The sequence below is a fragment of the Trachinotus anak genome, unplaced genomic scaffold (assembly GCF_046630095.1).
Source record: "Trachinotus anak isolate AG129_WGS33_773 ecotype Australia unplaced genomic scaffold, CSIRO_AGI_Tana_v1 ptg000016l, whole genome shotgun sequence".
In the NCBI taxonomy this organism is placed as follows: Eukaryota; Metazoa; Chordata; class Actinopteri; order Carangiformes; family Carangidae; genus Trachinotus; species Trachinotus anak.
This window is the reverse complement of record NW_027273867.1, coordinates 24750033-24773305: the sequence shown is the minus strand read 5'-3', so window position 1 is coordinate 24773305 and position 23273 is coordinate 24750033. Positions and strand designations below refer to the sequence as shown.

Here is a 23273-nt window from a genome sequence, read left to right as displayed (position 1 = left end):
ACAAACACACACACACACACACACACACACACACAGAGACAACAGCAACGGTTGTACTTCAGTTTTATTGTTCTGAGAAAATCAATACCAAGTAAAAAATAAATTAATTCCTTGATTTGAATTTTTGAAACCTCCTGGTCAGAGGTGTAGAGATGTTTTCATTCTGACCGACAGACCTGAAGGCCTCAGACACCGGACTGATGGGTCCACGATATTTGGAGAAGTTGAACTGTGCTTGAATTTTGGTCAAATTAGAAAAACATATTTCAAGGTGAATAAAAGAGGCGCACCTTCTTCCAAATACCTGGCCTTCCATTCATGTCGCTGAGCTCCAGCAGTAAAACAGCTGTAAGGAATCGAATGCATAACTGCAGACAAACATAAGACGACTGAGAACAGAGCTGAGCGCTGCTGTGCTTCTGCGTCTGAACCCGTCTCTAGTTTCGTCCGGGAACAGGTGGCAGCTTAAATTAAACGATCTTAATGATAAATGTTACAAATGGAGGCAGATCAATCAATAAGAATAAAACAGAGCAGGAAGCAGCCGTCAGTCTTAACTATCAAACTCACTGTTCTCTTTTCTTTCTGCTCGTCATGACAACAACATTTACAAAGAAACGTAACATCCCTCTCACGTGCAACTGCTTTTGTTTCTTTACAACTTTTTTCTTCTTCCAAGCTCCTCAAATACAGAGTACAAGCTTAATGCTGGAACAATGACTGTTTTATGTCTCAGTAAAATGTGTCTATGGCTCTATGAGATTACATGAATACATCACATGGTAAATGGAAAAAAAAAAACATGCAAAACTTTACATAAATATCTGTTTTTTGTCTTGTTTATTTTTTAGAAGCTGGAGCCTTTCAGACAAATCTGAGTTATGTCACAGCAGTTCAGGTGAAATCACTTTGTTCTCTGTTGTCAGTGAGTGTTTTAGGTCGGATCATCTGTTCGTTTACTGCGATAGAAGATAATCTGTTAGTTTGTGCTTATTAAATGTGAAGCAGCAGTCAGCTACGATTCCCTGTTAACACACGGATGCAGTGACGTGTTTAAAGGCTTGATTATTTTAGAAAACTGGCTGGTTATAGGGTCGTACTGCGTGGGGTTGATTAAGGTAGTCGCTGTAAATCACAGTGGTTCCCAAACTTTTCAAACTCATGATCCATCTGAAAATCTCAAAATGTTGGTGGGTCACATCCGACCCTGTAACAACACTGAGGCCAAATAAAGCTTCTCAGAGCAATTTTCATTTGAATGATAACGACCAAACATTCAGGACTGAACTAACAGGGGAGAGATCTTGACTCTTTCCTTTTAGTTCTTCCTGTTTTTAACTAGCGATCTAGTTTGATTCTCCAGTTTTTGTCTTGGATGAGATCTTTAGTCTGCATCAGGCTGAGATAGCAAACGAGTGTGATGTGGTGAAAGTTCCTATCATTGTCTTTGACAGTGATAAGCTTTAGTAAGAGAAAAAAATAAACTAGAGTCACATCTTTTCACCAATATTGGACTGTTCTGCAACAGGTTGGGAACCACCGGTACTTGTGAAGCTGTTTGCTCAGTTCAAGTCGTGATGTCAGCAGAGACGGGTTGAAATAAAACCTCAAAGTAAACACAGACATGAAAAAATGACGTGCTGCTTGTAAGTTTGCTGTAAGCTGAACGTGTCGGAGTCTAAATACTCGTAGAATTATTACAGCTGCTCATCATCACTTTTGAAATTTCCTCCAGACGATTCTGAGGCACTTAAACGACCACGTCAACAACAGACAGTAAAACAGGATGGGTTCTTTTCTCCGCTCGGGCTGATGGCGACATGTTTGACGACAGAAACGGTTCAGTTCACCTGTTGACAGAGAGATGAGGCGGGAGCTGAAATATGAAGCAGCTGAGCTCAACTCCACTGAGACAAAACAACAAAACCAAAGCAAAACAGAATAAAACTGTTTTCTTGAAGTTAATTCAATAGCATAGATGAGTTAAAATAGCCCCAACCTGATACCCCCACCCCCTCCCCTCTACAATGTCCATAAGAAATCCTCTATATCAGGCACTTGTTGATTAGTCCATAACGGCTCCAAACCGTCCAATCAGAAACAGCGAGCGGCCCTCCGTCCTCCAATCAGCTCCTCTCACTTCGTTAGTCCCGGCGACGTCTTCGCTCCTCTCTTTAGTCTCCTCTTTGGCCCGACTCTCTCCCCCTCCCCGTCCACGCTCCGTGAGCTGCGGTGGATGCCAGGGGACCTCAGCTCCATGTCGTCCAGGGACAGTGCAGGGTCGTCGGGCGACACGGGCCGTGGGGCAGGGTAGTTGGGCTGGTAGTAGCGGTAGGGGTCGTCCTCCTCAACCTCGCCATAGTTCTGGAAGACGTTGGGTGGCAGTTGGACTGCAGGGATAGCGCCGCCGTGAGTGACATCCTCACCCTCTGTGTTGCCAACCAACCAGCCCACCAGCACGCCAACCAGATAGGCAGACAGTCAGTGAGAGCCCAAAACAAAGATGGCCGACCCGCCACCACAGGAAGCAATATTTTGGATTGGTTTAATGGATTTTGATTGGGTTAGCAAGACAGGAAGAGGGGGCAGGATGAGAAGGAAGGAGCAAGAGACACAGAGGACACAGGTTACCAAGGTTTCCAAAGGTTACCAAGGGTTACAAAGGTTACCAAGGTTACCAGAGGTTTCCAAAGGTTACCAAGGGTTACAAAGGTTACCAAGGTTACCAAAGGTTTCCAAAGGTTTCCAAGGGTTAGAAGAAAGTTAAAGACAAACAGCTGCAAATTTAAAGGTAGAATAAGCAGCATGTTTTATAATAATGCCAGGGAGGTATTAGATTTCTTATCCATTACCTCACATTCAAACTGTCAACATTTAAGTAATCTAATGTTTTCAAGTGGTGTCTTTCAAAGTAAAGTTATCTCAATACTTACGATTTAAAAAATGTGCAAAATTCCTGTCAGAAATTGTTGTGTGGAGATAAATATGGTGTTGTTGTAATTTCTCACAGCCCGAGGTGACATTTTAAAATATCTTTCTTTGTCTGTTAAATTCCCAAAGATACTTAGTTCACTGATGTACAACAAAGAGAAGCAGTTAAGAGGCTGAAATCAGCAACAGCTTAAAACAGCTGCAGATAAATTAGTAAATTAATGGACCAATCAATGCAGCTCTATGAATGACATCACAGTGAGGAGGGAGCCATGGCTGAGCCCAAACAGCTGATGCGGTGACGCCACCTTCAGTATTTTGCAGCCTTTGCAGCAGTTTAAACTTAAAATCCCTGTTGTTCTTGTGAGTGTTTGTGAACATGGCTCAGTAGTCACTGAAATACTGTGCTGAGGGTCACAGAGAGGAAACGTTGTGACAGATAGAGAGACACACACACACACACACACACACACACACAAAGACAGAGAGATTACAACATGCAGACGTTACTCACATGATGCCCCTGCAGGCAGCAAGCTGCACAGCACCGTTTAGGCTGCTGCGTGACCTTTAACCTCAACACACATCAAATATTAACACAACCATGCACTTAAGTCGAAGATGACTCATGTAGTGTTTTCTTTACAAATACCACTTTCATCATTAACTGAATAAATATATTTCCAGTGTTTGCTGATTTCCATATGTGGTGAGAATTAACGGTCATTTGTGTTGACTCAAAGCTTCCTGCAGGCTCGTGATACATCCTGCTGTGCTGACTGTGAAGCTGTTAAAATATAATTTCCCATGTGTCTTTTCCTGTGAAAGGCTGAGAAAACACAGTCGGAGTCGTTTGGACGCCGGAGAGCAAATTAACACGTAACAGACAGAGAATCTGCCAACAGCACAGATTCATCATCTGCAACTTTCATGTGAGTTTTGTGCAGCTTTCTGCGAGTAATTTGTTGTGCTCCTGGTGTATTTAATAATTTTAGTGGTATCTGTGTGAGAAAACCCTTCATGCATCTTTCCAGAGGACGACTGAGCCCACACTCACAGCACTGAGAGAACAGAAAGTCTCAGCTGAAACGTGCAGATGCAGAATTCAGTCTGTTCACTGATGTGTGCAGCCTCAACACAAAGCTGAAAGGATCAGTTCACCCATTTCACAGCTCAGTTTCAGTTTCATTCGCTGAGGCTTTAAGATGGAACGTGAATGTAACTGAACTTATTAGGCTCAAATGATCTGAGACTACATTCAAAGACCCAGTGAAATAAAATGATGTTTTAATCTTCTGTCTCTGTGTGAATCATTTCTTGATACAGTGTCAGTTTTTTTTATATTTGATGACTCATCCTGCTCCTGGAAGCTAACCAAGCTAACCAAGCTAACTGAGCTAACTGAGCTAACTGAGCTAACCGAGCTAACCACTCCCATCATATAAAACCACACTCGGCTGTTTGCTCCAGGGTCGTTGTGCCTAACAAAACGATAACATTGGCACACACAAAGTTGTGTGTGTGTGTGTGTGTGTGAGTGTGTGGTGGTGTGTGTGTGTGTGTGTGTGTGTGTGTGTGTGTCACTGATAAAATCTTGTGGTTTATATGGTCTGTTGTAAAAAACATATTTTTTTGTTTATGGGGGTTAATGTGCTCGACTGTTTCTTGGCTGTGTGACATCACTTCCTGGAATCTTTTCATTACTGCGACCAACCATCTTAGCAATGAAGTGTATTTCCTAAAATGTCAAAGTAATCTTTTAGGGGGGGTTGACGATGTGGACCCCCTCTCTGACAGCACCCCTTCAAAAGACATTGATAGTGCAACATGATAAAAGTTAATATTAATGGATTTTGTAACACAAACCATTTAGGGTATAATCATGCTTGAACCACTGGAACTACAATTCCCATGATATGGGGGCTGTGGGGATGTAAACAGAAGGATAATGTTGCCATGGATACAGTAAGTTAGCTGCGGGCTAACAGCGCTAACAGCGCCATCAGAAGAGAGACAGTCTGCTGAACGGGCTGTGATCAGTCCCTGTTTACAGTGTACACACAGACACCACTGGAGGAGCTTGAGACTGAAGAGTTTAAATGTGTGATGTTCTCAAGGGATGAGTCCTGGCTTATCATTTTCTCTATGATTTCTGGAGTCATGGACGTTTGTTTGTGATGGACATCAGAGATGTTGGTACTCAGGATGTTTAACTCAAGAAATATGTAAAACATGTCGTCACGATGCTCTAACTGCCACTTCACTGGGTCTTTGACAGCTCACCACAGACAGACGTCACTGTGGTCGATGTCTATTGGGTCTGTCTCCTCAGAGGAAAATATCTGGCTGCAGTGAACCATTGCGGCTGCGACAATCAGGAACCTTTGAGGGTAAAATAACTTAACAAGCCTCTTTACCTTAGAGTGGAAGGTTTACTGATCTCACCTTGTTGTTTGGATGTTTAACATCCCATCCAAAACAAGAAGTGTATCACGAAAAAAGTTTCACTCACAGAGAACAGCTTTGAAGAAGAGTGTGTCAGACTGTTACTGGAACAGAATTCTGGATCTTCACTGTGTATCTGAAGGTGTTTTGTGTTTCACCTTCAAATACACTGAGTGTGGGGCGGACGACTTCAACAGCCTGTTTAACTCAGTGGTTCCTTTTCACCATGAAAAAGAACCAAGTGAATTAAACATTGACCTGTTTTCATGTTTCCATGCTCAGTGACACAGTTTCCAGTGTCCACATATTCAGACAAGTGTCAAGATATTTCTGCTTAAACATGATTTAAACACAGATCTGAGTCTTTCTTACTCATTATCAGAACCTCCACAGTCTCTGCCTGTAGTTACCCAGTGATCACAGTGAGGGTTGGTGTAGTCTAATAATATGGTTGGTGATTGGATGAATCAGTTATACTGTGGGTTAAAGGTCACTTGTCTCTGCCTCAGTATTTGTCAGTGATAGAGAGAAAGTTATTTTACATCCAACCAGCTGATGAGGGTTTAGTCCTACAGGTTCTGCTCATATTCGTTAGCCTAGTGCTAATTTAAGGCAGCCTACCTCCAACGTTATAGCCCACACAGGAGTTTGGGTCGCAGTATCCTGGAGGCCCCGCAGGGCCAACAGGTCCGGGAACGCCCGGTCGACCAGGAGACCCAGGATTCCCGGGTCGCCCTAATGGACCCTGGCTGCCGGGTCTGCCCTGTCCTTGGGCACCTGGGAGGGGGAGGGGGAGGAGGAGGAGGAGGAGGAGGAGGAGGAGGAAGGATAAGAATAAGTGAAGTGTTGAGTATCCAGGTAATGTTCAGCCCATGATGTGGAAGACGAGGCTGAGAGCCTGTGGAATTGTGTTGTGCAGCTTTCTATGGTTCAGTTTACCAGGGGGTCCTGAAGGTCCTCTGGGGCCTTGGACTCCGATCCCTTGAGATCCCTTCTCACCCTTCTCTCCTGGTTGACCTGGAAACACACTGATGTTGTCATTTCTGACGGATTCAGAGTAAAGCAAACAAATCTGTAAACAGCACACCCCCTCACACCACCCCCTCCAGCTTATGAGCAGGTGTGACGTCACGAGTAACCACACCCAGCTGCAGAGAGAGCTGGGTGTGGTGACAGGTACAACAGACAGCACCTGCACACAGACAGCTGTGATGTTTCAGACAGACCAGTCCAGGTGGGTTTTCCCTCCAAGATCAAGCCTGCACGTCCTGTCGTGTCTCCTCTGCTCGTCTTGCTGCCTCACCTCTTTCTCCAGGTTGCCCGTTCTGTCCGTTTTGTCCTGGGAAGCCAGGTCTCCCTGGGGGTCCCTGTTCTCCCTGGGGCCCTGGGGTTCCCTGTCGACCCGGCTCTCCGGGGGGTCCAGGCACGGTGCGGATGGACACTGGTGGACTGGGTGCCTGGTTCAGGATGGAGTTGTAGCGCGCCATGTGGCCTGAAGACAGAAAACAAGATGAATTATACAAGAGGCATGTCACAAGCCCACAGCAACACGGTTACCATATATGGAAGTCAGTCGGTAGAACACCTTCTGACACCTGGGTTACAAGGTGTGGGGCAGAGGAAACACTGAAGTTAAAAAACAGGAGACAACATAAAAACAATAAAAAAAACAGCTGAGTTTTAGCGTCTTCTTAAACCTGTCGGCTGAGTCGGCAGTTTTTATGAATAAGGGAGAACGGGTCCAGATGGTGGGGGCCACAACTGCAAAGGCCCGGCCACCTTTGGTTCTAAGCAGACATCTCGGGATAGTAGACCTCAGTGATGTCACTGTGGTCAGTGGACACAGTAACTCAGAAATATAAAGTGGGGCCAGTCTGTGTAAGGTGTAATGTGTTATTTAAATAACAGCATTTTAAAATCAGATTGGTGTTCTGTGGGTCACCAGTGCAGATGTTCTGGAGCTGGAGAACCATTCAGTGATCCTAAAACCAAGGAGACTCAGGATGTGTTGTTACTCACTTTGGATCAGCTGCTCACAGACCTGCCTGGCGATGGCCTGAACTGAAGCCGTGGACTGGAGGTCACCCTGAGGTCACACAAAGAAAAAGTTCTGTTTCCGTTGCTGGTATCTACACGTTCAGACTTGTTGGTGCTTCAGCTACAGGCTGCAGATCTTGTGACCACAGTGTCAGTCACACCACACACTGAAGCTCAGCTCTTTTAGTCCACAAGCTGCCATTTGTGAATGTTCATTGTGTTGTCATTTTGTCTGCACAATGTGCCACAGACTCAATGTGTAGTTAGCAGTTAAACACAAACCCCTCTGATGATGTGTAACACTGACACAAATCTGTCTGACAGCTGTCACAGGCAACACACAGCTGACCACTGCTGCTGTTATCAGCCTTTACGGAAACTCTCAAGTGATTTAAATTCAACCAAACCAGGATCATTTCACTTCATTCATTTTACAGTTTGATGTCTTTTTTTCTTAGCTGGGGTGGATGGGAGCCTGTGGTAACTTTCAGGGTCGGACTGACGGACTTTGACCTTATTTCTGTAACAGCAGCATCAAACAGGGCTGTAGTTGAGAAGCCAGTGAAGTCTTCCTCAGGCCGACATGTTCAGCAAACAGCTGAGGTTAGAAAGGGCTTTGTTAGTTTAGATTCTTACTGAGACCGAGAGAAACGTCCTGATGGGAACGACCAATGAAACCATCATCACTGTGATCATCACTCCTTCATCAGCAGTTTTATTCTGACACACCACAGGGGGGCGCTTTTCTACTGGTCAAACAGAGGCAGCGCGGTCACAGCAGGACCAGAGACCCAGGCTCCGGTCTTACTACTGTTGCCATGCTAACATTAGCATCATCATCTGGTTTATGGGGGCAGAGTCGTAACATTCTGACCAAGAGAGGTGGAGAGGAAACACACACACAGGGGAGCTACAGCTGAGCTCAGGGGGTTTATGATGGGTGGAGAAGCAGGTGGAGCTCGGAGCTCCTGATACAACAGTGTCGCAGTCCTTCACTCTCATGCTCTGATGTTCTCACTGCTGCTGGACACACAGCACACAGAGGGGTCAGATCTTCAACTCTGCGTAACCAAAACAAAATCCAACAATTCAATTGATAATTGATGATTGATGATCATCATATTGTTTTAAAATGCTATTTTAATAACAAATTAATGTTCAATTTCTCATGTCGTTCCATGCCTCTGTGGATTACTGTCATTTCACGTCAACTGTCATAAACACTGTTTACAGCGTATTTGATGTTCATTTGCAAATCCAAAAACCTGTCAAGCTTGTTTGATTAGATCCAGTGTGAAGGTGACACAGGACATTTTCCTGGTCAGACATAAACTGGGAAGTGTATTTCTCATCATACTCTATCAAAGTGCCTGTGATGTGGTGCAGGGGCCGTGACTGCAGGAGCCTCTGTGGGTGTGAATATCCAGGCAGCAGCTGTCAGTGAGGAGGGTGTTTGTGCTGTTCTGGGGGATGGAGAGGAGGCTCGAGCTTCGAGTGGAGGAAATACCTAAATCCAGGTGCTACCAACAGGAGGCAGAGAAGCTCAACGTGATACAACACGCAGCCGTGATCAGAGTGCCTTTTATTTCAGTTCTGCTTATTGTGGTGAAATTTAATCTTCTTTTGTCTTTTATCTGATGATGCTCTTTCACTCTGCTGATAAAAACGTTGTATTAACTACAGGAGGTTGATTGATTACAGTGATGATGTAATGCAGTGTAATGATGAGCTTCATGAAGAGGCCTGCTCTGTTGAACAGCTGTTATTTTGTCCACCGCTGAACCACGAGTGTGTGCTGTGTAGTGTCTACAGTTTGTGTTCAGACAAAACACAAAATACAGTTTCTAAACTGTTTATCAGCCACAAACAGACAATAAGCAGATCGACAGAACAAACTGTGTAGTGACAGGTGTGTGTTTTCATTTGTGTGACACTTTATACTGAGACTGGGTAAATAACTTTTTGTCTTATGTGAAATCAAATAGCTCAAGATAAAGGTTCATTTTTTGGTTGAATTGAGAAACTTTCATCTTGAGCAAACATCTTTTCCTGTGTTTGTGGCGCCACAAGCCAATCTGCATGTTGTTGACTTCATCTGCTTCTTTTTTATTTTTCTCTTAGGTTAAAAAGAAGAAATGTCTTTGTGAGAAGCTCAGGGTCACTTGAAAGACCAAAAATGGATTTCTTACACTTTTGGCTTCGTTCATCTTTTGTTCTCAAAATATCAAAATCTGCTGCTCAGGAAATGGGCTCATTACATGAAGAGCATAGAAATCTAAATTATTTTTTCATTCTTTGCAGATGTACAAAGTTTCCAGACCTGATGGACAGAGCCACTTACCCGTTCACCTTTCTCCCCCTTGCTTCCAAGAGGACCCTGCAACAGAGAAGAAGCCATGAAAAGAGGCAAAAGCAACACAAAGGTCTGAAGGATTTAACTCTGCAGACATGGACCACGGTACATTCCTCAGGTAACAAACAAAACAAAACAAAGGATTCTCCAGGTGAGACATCAACCTGACGGACTGTCACAGCCGGAAAGCTGCTCTCTCGCCTCTGACACCACAGCTCCCAACATCCTTTTAAACGTCCTGACTGACTGAAACCTTCTGGTTTGTCTTGTCCCACGCTGATGATTTCACGGCCTCTGGAGTATTTCTGTCTCTTTACCAACAAACTGTGAATGAAAACTCCTGAATCTGTTTGAAAGTTTGACAATTTATAAGTTTCAGTCTTTTGTTGATTTTCCAGTTAATTTTGGTTCATTGTAAATCCTGAACACACTGAATCAAGCTGCAGTGTCTAATTTGGCCCTGCTGTTTGACACAGTCGGTATCTGTCATGTGAAAACACACAAAGAAAAACACTGAACAACATCAAAATAAGTCTGAGTCCTCAGTTTTACTCATCCTTCTGTCAACGCTGCACCTGAGCCATTAAAAAACAAAACTTATGCAAACAGTGTCACTACCCAAAAGCTGAACCACTGTACATTTTCCTGCAGTAAATTCACTTTAAAATCTGCAACTGACAGTAGTGTGATAATTAGTTACGGCCAGCTCTTCGTAGTCCACCCACGCATCTGTAATTACATGCTTGACAACATTTTATCACAGCGACGCAAAGCAGTTTGTATCACCTTCTGCAACATCTCGTTTCTTCAAAATGTGATTTACTGTCTCTGAACATTTCCTCTAAACCTGGATAAATGCAGAAGCAGAGAGTGGTCACATGTTAAAATGTTACACACTTACTATAAACAAGAAAGTGGAAAACAAAGTCGTGCTTGCACACACACTGATGGTGGCACAGCATTTGTCTGCTCTTCAGGTGCAGTTTTTCAAATAATTTTTTTTGCCTTTATTAGCTGCTCTGCAGGGAGAGAGTAGGTCAATGACACGCAGCGAATGGTCCGACTGGCCGGGAGTCGAGCAGGGGACTCGCTGCTCAGACTCATCTGAGTCCATTCAGCGTGCGCCTCAACCATTCGGCCGTCAGGTGCAGTTTAATGTTCGGTGTCTGCATCAAAGACAACTCTACATGCAGGGGGAGTGGAGATCAAAATAACTACAGATGACCCTGCTGTGTCACCACCCGGGTGTTTCACTTGGTGATGAAAATCTTTTTCAGTCAGTGCGATGAAGGAAAGTCCTCATTGTTTTACACACGGATGAATCAAAGCATTATGACCACCCCTGCTTAATATGAACGTGCCACCAAAACAGCTCTGACCCTCTGAGGTGTGGACTCAGCAGCAGATCCTTTAAAGCTCCATCCAGTCTAAAGGTAGATGTCCATGTGTTTGTGATTATAAAGCAGGTCTAGGTTCTATATTAATACTGTGAAAGTATCAAAGCCTCAGTCCACAGAGAAATGCACACAGCCTGTATTCAGAAACTGAGCCTTAAAACCAGTCGTCAGGACTTCTGGAACTTTGTGATGTCACAACAAAGCAGTCACTGCCCCAAGCCCCACCCACCTGGACCCACAATCCAACCTTGTAGGATTTGGTTTCTCTGAGTGTTTACCTGAAGTCTGCTATAATTTTATTGGCTCACGCAGGAAACAATCAGCCAATCAGAAGAGAGGCTCAGTGAACCCCAGACTGTGACATGTGCCGTTATGAAATAATCACTTCATCTGTGAGAGGTCATAATGTTCGGACTCATCGCCTGTTTATTTTCTGACACACTTGATGAAATCGGTGAAGTTTTCTGATGAAAAGAGCTAAACACAGTTCTCCATTCAGTACATTCGGCTGCAGAGGAGGACCAGGTCAGAGGAGGGGTGTTCCCACCACGTTGTAGTTATAGCGGTACCTGAACACCCTGATGTTACCCATCTGGACCCAGTCCTCTGCAGCCTCCCTGCTCCACAGATAATTTTGTACTTACTGTGTGACATTCAGACTCATAGTATTTGTCTTTGTACATTAGAACAACACTTATTGCTGTGAGGCCCTTTAAGTTTCCTAACAGATGATTTAATAGTTTTTTATTAACATGTTCTACAGTGAGAGACTGGATCATAATTCTAATTAAGGACTTTCAGGCATCAATGCTGAATCTTTAAAAACACAATGGGGATGAATCCAGGAATCCAGCACGTTTCCAAACCCTAATGGATGAATAAAGTTGAAGACTGACAGTTCCCAGAGGAAACAGGGGAGCTCAGTTAGTCCATCTTTGTTTAGCAGTGTGGTATTGGTAAAATTGTCAAAGTAAGGTTTTTATGGAGGCAGCTGAGTTTGTTTCTCTTCAGGTGTAAAGATGAATAGACTTCGCTCCTCCCCAGATTACAGGGTGTACGGACCTTCAGACTGGACAGGAAGCTGTTAATCCTGCTGACAGACACTCTGACAGACTCTGTTAAGCCTGACTGACACGACTTCCTGACTCCTCCTGGTTATTTACACAGGGTCCACATTTGTGCGGCAGAAAGGTGAAGGGAAACACAAAAACAAGGTCTTCTCTGTCACAGGTGTGAACTCAGACTGATCAGGAGAAAGATTAATGAGGAGAAGCAGCTCTGTTGTATCTACTCCTGTGTCTGATTCACTGACTGACAGACTCACCGGAGGTCCCAGTTCTCCCTGCTTTCCTGGAGGGCCTGTGTTTCCTGGAGCCCCTGGGGCTCCTGGAGTCCCCTGAAGAGACACAGACAGATATGAAGGAAGGATCAGAAACAGAGTCCACTTCATCAACCGTGAGCGGTGAAATACTCTTGGTGAACACAGTACAGTGTGTTTGAAATCAATTCAGAATCAGTCCCACAACCACAGTATTAAAAGTGATGCCTGTATTCAGGACACGTGCATCCACTGGGGTTCGCACTGCTCCACACAGCAGTGGATGTAACCAGACTCAGGTGCTTGATTCTTCACAGGTATGTGTGTTAAAAAAGGAAAGAAGACACTGTCCACTCAGTAACTGTTCGTTTGTAATATCTGTAATCAACTGAAAACACCTTTGGCTGACATTGCATTCACATTCCCAAGCTTCCTAAAAATCCATAATTATCTTCCAAAGTCACAGCTCCGATTAAACTCGACCCTTGGGTGTCCAGCAGGAGAAACCAGAAGAAGGACATCAAACTGCAACTCTGCCAGAAATCCTCACCTCTCCTTTGTCTACATCACAGATTAACACTTATAAAATTTCAGTATCACTTACCATGGTTCCTGGGGGGCCCTCTCTGCCCGGCGGGCCGTCCTTGCCTGGCAGTCCCTGTGATTTAGGAGTAGATACATGTGATGGAACATCAAGTGTTGCTCATCATGATGTTCGTTTCTACACATGACATGGAACTGGACATGGAGTTTGCCTTATTTATTTATTTCAGCTGTTGAGTAGATTAAATAGTAGCCATAGCAGTTGTAGTGGTAGCTATAGAAACAGAAGTGGTACTAAATGTTCAGTTAGCAGGAATGGTAGTATTTCCAGTATCACTGTGGTACTGCACTAGTAGCAGCAGCAGCAGTAATATTAGCAGTATTTGTGGCACCACTGGCAGAAGCAGGAGTAGTAACATTAGCAGTATAAACAGTAGAGGCTGCATTAGAATTGAATGTATTACATGGAATCATATAACATCTGATATGTCACCTTCTACTTTACAGAAGTAATTTTAGTATTAACGATGTCAGTAAAAGCAGGATTAAAGGAGTCCAGTGGAGTTTCCTAAACAACCAGAAGTTACATTTATATTCAGTATCACTCACAGAAACACTGCGTGTATCTGTCGAGTGTGTTTCCTTCCTCATAAACATTAGCACAGCTGATTTTAAAGTGTTTAACACATATTAAATCCAGCATTGTTTACATCCATGAGTTGTGGCTTCCAGTCTTTCTGTTCTCGGCCTTCACTGCTGCACTGCATCTTATTACAGCAGCCTGTTGATCAGTGGAGCAGTGTGACACCACTGATACCACTGTGTACAGCACCATAGTGCTAGGAGAGGTCAAAACTCCACAGGGGATCTTTAACAGAAGCTGTAGTAGTAGAAGTATCTATATCAGTAGTAACCAGTATCAGTACTTGTAGTGTTAGCAGTTGGTGTAGTATTAGTATAAGCAGTATTAATAGTGTGTTAATAGTGTGACTCACTCTTTGTCCTGAAGGTCCATCTCTGCCTGGAGCTCCGGCTCTACCAGGAACTCCCTGAAACACCAGGAGGAGATCAGGGGTCACTGCAGGTCACATTCACACTGATTCTAAATCTTCACATACACACTCACCAAAGTAAATGAACAGTTTTCTACTTGTTATTGTGCAGCTAACACTTCGTAGTTCCACTTCCCCTGACTTTGTATTTTACTCTGCTGTCATGAACTGTGCTGTTGCATAAACAGTCGAAGTCTGGAGCAGCAAAGTGTCACAAACTCTGGGAATAGAAATAGATTTGAGCCACAGAAATCAACCTTTTGCAAATGGCACCATTATTCAAAATCTGACAACTGTTTGCTTCCAAAAGGTCAAAACAGTCCCAGTAATTTACAGCAGTGAAGTAATTACCTGTGGGAGGCTCTTTTCAAGCTACAGGCCTGTCTGAAGCAGCACTGCCTGGTGTTTTATCAGTAATTCATTTGTATGTCTGTCTAAAACACTTAAAAACAGAGGAAATGTAATTCTACCACAGCATGACATCAACCCAAACAACCTGCATTATATAATTAACTGAATGAAATTCAATCCTAATAAAAAGTTTGGTCCTAACACTGTAAAATGATGGTATGATGTCTGAATAGTATAAGCTTGACCAGGTGGCAACTCAGTTGTATGTAAAGAAGAAATATTCAGACACGACATTTTGCAGGTTATTAATTGAACTGGAATATAGAGAAATCACCACCTCTGGTCCAAAAAGTGACATCAGGGGAAAATCCAGCATTAGATTCTCGTTGTGTTTGCAGTTTTTACCTGTGCTCCTTGTTGTCCGACATCACCTTTCTGTCCTCTCTCTCCTGGTGCGCCCTGCAGGTAGAAATAATACTGATTAAATTTTGCTTATAAATTTTAGTTTCTATATATGTGTCTAATTCCTGATATACCTGAATATGAGAAACCTATAGCAGATACACTTTACTCTGTAATATACTGTTGAAGGAAATAGACTGTGAGTGTGAATGTAAATACAAAAATGTTACAGAATAAATCAAATAGTGAGACTGGAAGCACCATCAGGTTTATATCGGTCATGGAAACTGGAGGGTAGGAGTCACTTCATGCGTGTGGGTGTTTGCGTCTTACTGGGGGTCCAATGATGGAGCGTCCACTGGGTCCTTGTGGTCCTGGGGGTCCCTGGGGTCCTGGTACTCCTGTATCACCTACTGGACCAGATGGCCCCTAGAGAGAGAGAGAGAGAGAGAGAGAGAGATGCTGAATGAGAATTGAAGACCTGACACACCCTGTCTGTGGTTCCAGACCGTAACAAACGAGCCCACAGGTCGTCTGTCAGCAGGTCACTATGACCCATCGTTAGGTTCCGTTGCTAGGCGACATCTAGTGGTCGTAGTAATGATGACAGGAGCAAAGGGAAAAGTGCGGTGACGTAGTTTATAGAGCGACAAGGTCCACGTCAGGAGGAGGTTGGGGTGGATGGATGAACATGACCCAGGAGAGCGGTGTTCGATTCCCATGTGACAGCAGCAGTTTATGTTGTTTCTATTATCCATGACCGTTCGTTGTTATTATTGTAACCATGACAACAGAGATCGTCTAATGTTGAGGGAGTACTTATTTTAACCCACACCAGGTCAAATCCATAATCCATCCCAAAGTTGGAGTTGCCCCAAACAAACAAACAAACAGCTGAGCACCAGTCAGACACGAGTACACCTCAGGTCCATGATTATAAACCCATGTGCACTTTAAAATGGATAATATATATTTTTCTTATTTGAAAATTACCAGATGTGAGAACACGCACATAGTGAGCTAATGGATTAACAGGTCAGCTGTTCTCCAGTATACTCACTCTCTCAAGATTTCTTTGAGTCTTGATGAGAGATAATAACAGACTTTGAAGGAAGGAAGCTGCGCCTCCTCTGTGTGTATGTGTTCAGTAGAAATGTCGGTGTGTGACTCGCAGCCAACTGTGGGACACTGCAGGGGTTGTTGGCTTTCACAGACATGCAGCAATGCGACACAGAAATGTTGAATTCATAAAGCTGCAGAGCGGCTCCCTGGGCTCACACACAGATTGATAAACACCCTGACAGCAGGGGGCCAGAGCACAGAGCTCGCTGAGGACGGGACAGTCCACGGCTGGTACCGCTCTGGTGGGAGGGGCTCTGGCTGAATGACAGCCTGAAGACTAAGTTCTATGAAAGGGCTGAACTTGCCAACGTGACTGAAAAATGACCATCTATCTGCTCTAGTTTAACATCCTGTTTTCAAAACGCATCACAACAGCTGAGTGGCTTTTACTCCTGAGCCCCGTCGCAGCCGCCCTGGTCTGCTGGTAAACAGGGTCTGATTTGTTCCCCATCTCACTTGGCCAGATGTAATTTAACACAAACAATAATAATGTTTACAAATAATCACTTATCAGCATCTCCATTAGCCACGAAGCACGTGATTGGTGGATTGCTGGTTTGGTCAGCCCTCCAGTTCACAGGGTGGTGATAATGCACCTGAGACATTCACATCAAAAAACACCAGAAGAAGAATAACTATTGCTCTTTTAGAGATGAATTACAACAACAACAGTCCAGCTATTTTCTTCCACTTAGGTTAGCATGCTCACCAGCTAGCTCTGGTCGACATCACAACAGCAAGAGCCTGGGTCAATAATTTCAACTTCACATCCATTTCTACTGTAACTGGCTGTTTGGTTCAGTACCCTGTGAAAGCTGAGATACACACTTCAACATACCATCCAGCAGCGTACAAACCAGATCCATACCCACAGAGCTGAACACCAAGGTTCACTATTATCACAGTTGTGACATCACACTGGGGACATAACTCAGAAGCAGTGATGAGTATTAGTTTAATAAAGCTCAAATAACATTTGCCCCAAGACGGGATGTGTCTCGTTGGCCTCTTTTTAGATGATGAAGAAAATAATAAACTTTACAGAGAAAGGAAATGAAGTGTTCATTACTTTGATGTGAAGCCGGAAGAGGTTTATATGATCAGGAAACAAATCTGCTGAACATTTCACAAGTGCCACACACACCCTGACTTTAAAAAAAGTGAATATCATCAGATCAATCTTAAAGGTTGCTCTGTTCAACTGTTGCTCATATTCAAGTATTTCTTCATTAGTTCTGCACCTGTGTGATCTCAAGAGAAGAAGAAGTGATCAAACACAGAAAAAATGATATTCAAAGCCATGAACTGGCTTTTGAATTTGCCTGTGGATCTGTGTAGCATGATTACTGCAGGATGACGAGTCACTGAAACCGTCAAATGAATGTTGCCGACGCACAAGGCTTTACCCTGCCCGCTGTGTGGTGTGCAGGGGTGGACAGCAACAAAGTATCTGTACTTTACTTGAGTATTATTCTTTTACTCCACTACACTAAGACAAATCCGTACTTTTGACTCCACAGCATTTCTATGAAGTACTTGTTACTTTGAAGCGGAGCTTTTAGTCAGTGGATGAATTTTGTTTTATTTTGAAAATGTGGGAGACCATACGCTGTGTTCATCACAGGCAGGAAACCACAGCCAACTCCTAAACTGTCCGTCGTGTTTGAACAGATCAGTTTGGACAACTTTCAGAAAAGAGATGTGTAACTAAGTTAGGTTGTTTTTTTTTAGGTCAGGTTGTTTTTACATACACACACACACACACACACACACACACTGTGTGTGCTCTAGATACAACTATGCACTGACATAAAAAACTTACTTTTGAATACTCGAGTATTTTTATTAGCAAGTACTCCAGTAAAAATCTGACTGAATAACTTTCACTTGTATTGCAGTAATATTTGACCAGGAGTATCTATACTCTGACTCAAGTAATGGAGCTGTGTGCTCCTCCTGGTCACGTGACTGTCTTACTGGTGTGTAAAGCTTCTTCGTGGTCAGCTGCGATAGGCTTATGATCATATCTGACTTTCTGACACTGTTTCATCAACATGTTTGCTGCGACGCTCTGATACTGTGACAATAAGGGAACATGTCACATCCACAGCAGAGGTTTAGTGACCGAACATGTTGCACCATGCACCGGTGGTGTAATTCAAAAACAACAAACTAGGTCATCTTGACAACACTGAGCTGCTCACGTTGCCGCTGACTTTTTAACGTCCTTACCAGGATTCTGCTGACATCTTCAAGAGTTCTAGCATACTTGGCCAACCACAGATCACTTATCACAACTCTGTTTAAAAAAACAGCTCCCATACATGTAAGCTGCTGTTTGAATTAAAACTATTAATACTAAAAAAATCTACAGAAATCAAACATGCACGTCTTTGTATATTTGATAAAAATTGCGAAATTAGTTATGAGCTTTTTACTATACAGTGATGGAGTTTTCCTGCTTGTGTGTTTTCCTGCTACCACTTCCTCTTGGTACTTGGCCAGGACATAGAGACAAGCAGATGCAGAGAAACCTTGAGAGAAAACACTGACGGCAGCATTAGAACAGTACAGGGTTGTAGGAATGATTCAGAACCACAAACTACAATATTAAACATAAAAAAAATGCCAGGTGCTAAAGAAATACAGCAATAACTATTAATCACTAAACTGAGACTATTATAAAAGCAGAGACAGAGACCTTTTACTTTAAAATGTTTTCTAACATTTATGAAGAACCAAGTTTGATCATGGATGTGAGATACAGCAAAGGAGTCCGAGGGGACGGAGGAGAGAGAGTGGAGCAGCTGGTCGACATCTACGAGAGTGTCGACACTTCCAGAGAGCATCAGGCTGATCTCTCCACACGGGACAGAGGTACAGTCATAAACGCTGTGGAAATAAGTTTGTGTGTGTATGTATGTGGGTTTATTTGGGGCTCAGCTACAAATGATATCTGGGGATAAGACAGTGGTAATGTTGATTGATTTGTGATATAATTCATGATTAGAGTAGTTTGCACTTTAGTTTACCTTAAAACTGTGACATATAGTTACACTTTTCATATACTGAACTACTGGATATGTTTCAGCATCTTAAAGAGTGGCTTACCACGTGTGAACCCACGCTGTGTCTTTAATGTGCTGCTCTGAGTCTGATGAATCTTCACAGGGACAAAATGATTTTGTGGTGTAGTGTGACAACTCTTGACCACAGCAGAAGTCATTTCGGCAGCTGTGATTTATTTCTGTTGTGCGTCTTGTGTCATCCTGTGTTGAATTGAAAGATTCAGTTTAACACAGTTAAAGAGCATGAAACTGATGTGATGCTGTAGTGAACACTTCGTCCCTTGACATGAAGTGATTTCCTGTGCACTAACTGCCAACAGCGCTGCAGCGTCGGCACACTTGCTCTCAGCTCAAGTAGTAATGCTCTCACCTCAAACATCAAATTTGATTTCTCTTGTCTGTTCAGATGAGCTGAGCTACAACCTCAACAGCTCTCTCAGACATGTTAAATCAAAATATCTTCTCTGTGTACTTTTCCTGTGTAGGAGCACACACTCAGCTGCGTCTCCCTGCTGTCCAACCAAACCCTTTTAGAGCTGCTGCACTGACTCTGGGTCTGCTGTGTATCCTGTTATTGGTGGGGGGTATTGTCCTGTCCATGCTCTGTGAGGACCTCACCTTTAATTTAATGTCATATCTTGAGTCACTGAAAACCTTAATCAGTTGGTTTGATTTTAGATTACTTCCCTGTATTTTTGTTGTTGTGTCTTTGTATTTATTTATTTTTACCAGATATGCAAATCACCATGGACAGAAAGCAGCTCAGTATCTCTCATAACGAGCTGCAGGACAGATATGAAACCCTGATGAAAGATTACTGCCAGGTGACAGAGAAAGAAAGCCAGACACAGGGGAACACAACAGGTGAGGAAGGTTTTAAAGTAAACATCCTTGACTTTAAGTTTCATTAATTTGCCATTAAATAATTTGAAATCTGTCACTAAAACATCTGATTAGCTGTAAGTTGTTTCTTGCAGGATGGAAGCCATTCCGATGCAGTTGTTACTACAAATCTACTGATGTGAAAAACTGGTCCGACAGCAGGAAGGACTGTCAGAGCAGAGGAGCTGATCTGGTGATAGTAAACAGCAAAGAGGAGCAGGTGAGTGCCTGTTGGTTGATTCAAGCCATTAACCAGGGTTCTGAGATGTCTGCAGTTATTTACAAGTTACTGAGCATTAAACAGAGGTTTGTAAAATCAGGAAGAAACAGCCACTGCAGAAAGGGTCATGTGTTTGTTTGAGTCTGTGCATGTACAGTATGTCTGTGCAGAAGCCTGTAATTTAGGTGCATGTCATGTTTGGTAGATGTACACACTCTATGTGTGCGCCAGTGTGATGTCATGTATAGTTGTCTGTAGTGCTTTTTTCAAGATAGAATAGATAGATAGATAGATAGATAGATAGATAGATAGATAGATAGATAGATAGATAGATAATATTGTTCTTGTTTCTCCACTACAGTCATCTGATGTTATCAGACTGCAGATTGAGATTTAACAGACAATAGATCAACAAGCTCATGAAATGATGCTGTTGTCTGGCAAAAATCTCCAAGTATTTATTCTTTTGATACTTTAATAAACTTCAAAACTTCAAACTTCAATAACGGGATCAATCTATCTTGAGATTCATTAGAATAATATTAGAATCATTAGATTCATTAGAATAAGTTTGATAAAGCCAGCGAGGCTTTAAGAAGTCAGGTGAGACAGTAAACAGGATACACCTGATTTTCTAAAGCCTCTCTCACAGACAGACTTCGTCAAAATACATTTCTATAGACATGACACTGATGTTACATAACTTTCTAACACACAATATATGCACCTTATGTTCAGAGAACACGGAGAAATTAAAAATCACTTGGAAAAATGAATGAATGCTTTAATCCTATTTTGCCTGGTGTAGTGGTTCTTCAGCCTCTTGTGGCCGGAACAAACATTACAAAAACTCTTCAAAAAAAATCTACATGAAAAATGTCACTTGCTCTTCTGCTGTCTCTGTCTTTTCTCTTGCTGGTTAACTTTTGCTTTTTAATTGTTAACATGAGGTTTCACAGGGACATTTCTATCACAATGTCAGTGATATTTCTGGGATTTCTCAGTTGGACATCATCATGGAGGCTTCTTTTCTTCAGAGATGGTGAAAACATGAAACTTAAATTTACAACCATAACAACACAGATGAATAATGATCTGCTCTTTTGACAAACTGTCAGGAATTTGTCAGTAAGATGAATGAACACGGAGCTTCATGGATCGGTCTGCAGTCAGAGAAAGAAAATAGCTGGTCGGACAAATGGAGGTGGAAGTGGGTGGATGGATCAACACCAGTATATCTGTGAGAATGTTTTTAAAATCATGATCAGGGATCATTGTTTAAGTTGTTGGATGAAACTGAAAACTAAAGAAAAGAAAAAGGTTCCATAAGAATTAATTGGTATTTTATCAAGTAAATTATATTTTCAAATAATGTGAATATTTTGAATGAGTTAAATTAACAATCAGACCCGTGGTTTTAAGTTGATATTAAAGCAGCAGTGATTCGTGTGGAGTGTAGCTGTTGGGCTGAGATGAAGATTACTTTGTTTTTAGTCCATACACTTTTTATTTAGTATGAATCCCTGAATGCAATGTAAATCTGAAAAAGTGAATTTCAGAGTCTTTATGCCACCACATTTTTAACAAGAATTTCAGCTCATATTTAAGAGGTCAAAGGTTAAAGATGCTGAGCTGGGCTCTTCATGACTCAGAGTAATGAAGTTGCAGTCTACTGTTCCACCACATGAGGGGATCAACGTGTTCATATGAATCTTCCTAAGCGCTGCCTCTTCACTGAGAACACAACATGGTGAAAACTAACATACAAAAGATAAAAACTTCACTAATTTGAAATTAAAACCGTCTAATTTTACTTTCTGAAGATCTTCTGTGGCTGAAAGACATGAAGAAACTAAATATGAAGCTCAGCTGAAGTGACAGTCCACAATTCACTGTTATGAGTTTCCACACACAAGAACTGTATGAATTGTCTCACAACAATAATCCCTTGTGCTTTGTGGCTTTTAACCAAGACAATGTGGATCTTGTTCTTCAGAGTCTGGGCACTAGGAGTGGACGTAAACCCTGTGGAAGGGTCCACAGTCTATATGGATGTTCAAGGAAAATGGATGCACACCAAGGATGGATCCAAACAATGGATCTGTGAGAAGCAGATCTATGATGTGACAGTTGCAGTCTAAAATATCTGTCATATAAATGTGATGTAATGGGTTTGAATCTGGCCTAAGCTCCTCTCTGCATATCATTGCTCCCTCTCTTTTCCCAGAGCTCCTGCTGCCCTCTATTATACACAATAAAGATGGACATGAGAAAGTGAGGCGTACTGCATTACTCAGAAGTGTAAAATGTCACAGTACTAAAGGTATAATTGCTCATGACTTTACAAAATAATATGTTGGAGGACTCTCTGTTGTTCTCAGAGCTCTGACAGTTGTTAAACTAAATACTTGTCCCAAGAGTAACAGAGGACAGGTGATAGAGCGTCCAAAAAGAAAAAGGTTCATCGACTGTGGTGCATGAAGGAGTTTAGAGAATTTCATGGTGATCAGTTCATTAAATGTCGGTGTTTCTTTTGGACCACTGCAGGATTTGGCTTGATGGTGGCAGTAATGGAAACGTCCAGGTGTCACCACAGACACTGGCCTACAGTGGCCTACAGCAGCGAGTGTATGTTGTTGTTCGATCGAGGACTGACAGATGGGCGGTCCAAAAGCTTGATCCAAGCAAGATATCGAGAGATCTGTTTTCATTTATCAAGTATCAAATCTTCACGTCATTAAACAGCTGCAGTTTCTTTGCAATTGAAAATAAATGAGAAAGTAGCATTTCCTGTTTTGGACAAACTGTTCACCTGTTGTGTGTGTGGGTATGTGGGTGCGTGTGTGTGTCAGTGTTTGTGTGTACATGGGGTATCTGTTAACAACACAAGCTGGTGTGATGCTGAAGTACAGACGACCACCAAACTGGAGGTGCAAGGTTTTTTTTTATCCAACATAGTCAAATTAATAAAGGTGTGTGTATGTGTGTGTGTGTGTGTGTGTGTATGTGTGTGTGTGTATATGTGTGTGTGTGTGTATGTGTTTGTATGTGTGTGTGTGTGTGTGTGTTAGTTTCTTGTTGCTACTTCCTCAAAGTTCTCTAAGACAGACACACGGCTGGAAAGAAACCCTGACAGCAGCATCAGTGTATTA

The 23273-nt window shown here is 42.6% G+C and overlaps 2 protein-coding genes across 6 annotated transcripts in view; one reads left to right on the top strand and one right to left on the bottom strand.

Annotated features, from left to right (window-relative positions):
* The window catches only part of LOC139633878 (collagen alpha-1(XIV) chain-like), a 154183-nt gene that overhangs the window by 51 nt on the left and 130859 nt on the right, over positions 1–23273 (bottom strand). For 2 of the 5 annotated variants that reach the window (XM_071499903.1, XM_071499898.1), the window contains 11 exons: positions 15163–15258; positions 14833–14886; positions 14020–14073; positions 13086–13139; positions 12488–12559; positions 9755–9790; positions 7396–7462; positions 6680–6868; positions 6316–6393; positions 5998–6153; positions 47–2429 (listed from right to left, as the gene is read on the bottom strand). In XM_071499903.1, the coding sequence (XP_071356004.1) occupies positions 2137–2429; positions 5998–6153; positions 6316–6393; positions 6680–6868; positions 7396–7462; positions 9755–9790; positions 12488–12559; positions 13086–13139; positions 14020–14073; positions 14833–14886; positions 15163–15258 (1149 nt within the window). In that variant the 3' untranslated portion in view covers positions 47–2136. Of the gene's footprint in view, positions 1–46; positions 3339–5997; positions 6154–6315; positions 6394–6679; positions 6869–7395; positions 7463–9754; positions 9791–12487; positions 12560–13085; positions 13140–14019; positions 14074–14832; positions 14887–15162; positions 15259–23273 lie in introns of those variants that run through there. The other 3 variants (XM_071499900.1, XM_071499901.1, XM_071499902.1) reach the window with 3 other exon arrangements.
* LOC139633881 (CD209 antigen-like protein C) lies at positions 16699–22262 on the top strand. Its single transcript, XM_071499906.1, has 6 exons — positions 16699–18828; positions 19505–19624; positions 19752–19883; positions 19997–20121; positions 21240–21361; positions 22118–22262. The coding sequence occupies exons 1-6, from the start codon at positions 18666–18668 to the stop codon at positions 22260–22262; spliced, it is 807 nt and encodes a 268-aa protein (XP_071356007.1). The 5' UTR covers positions 16699–18665.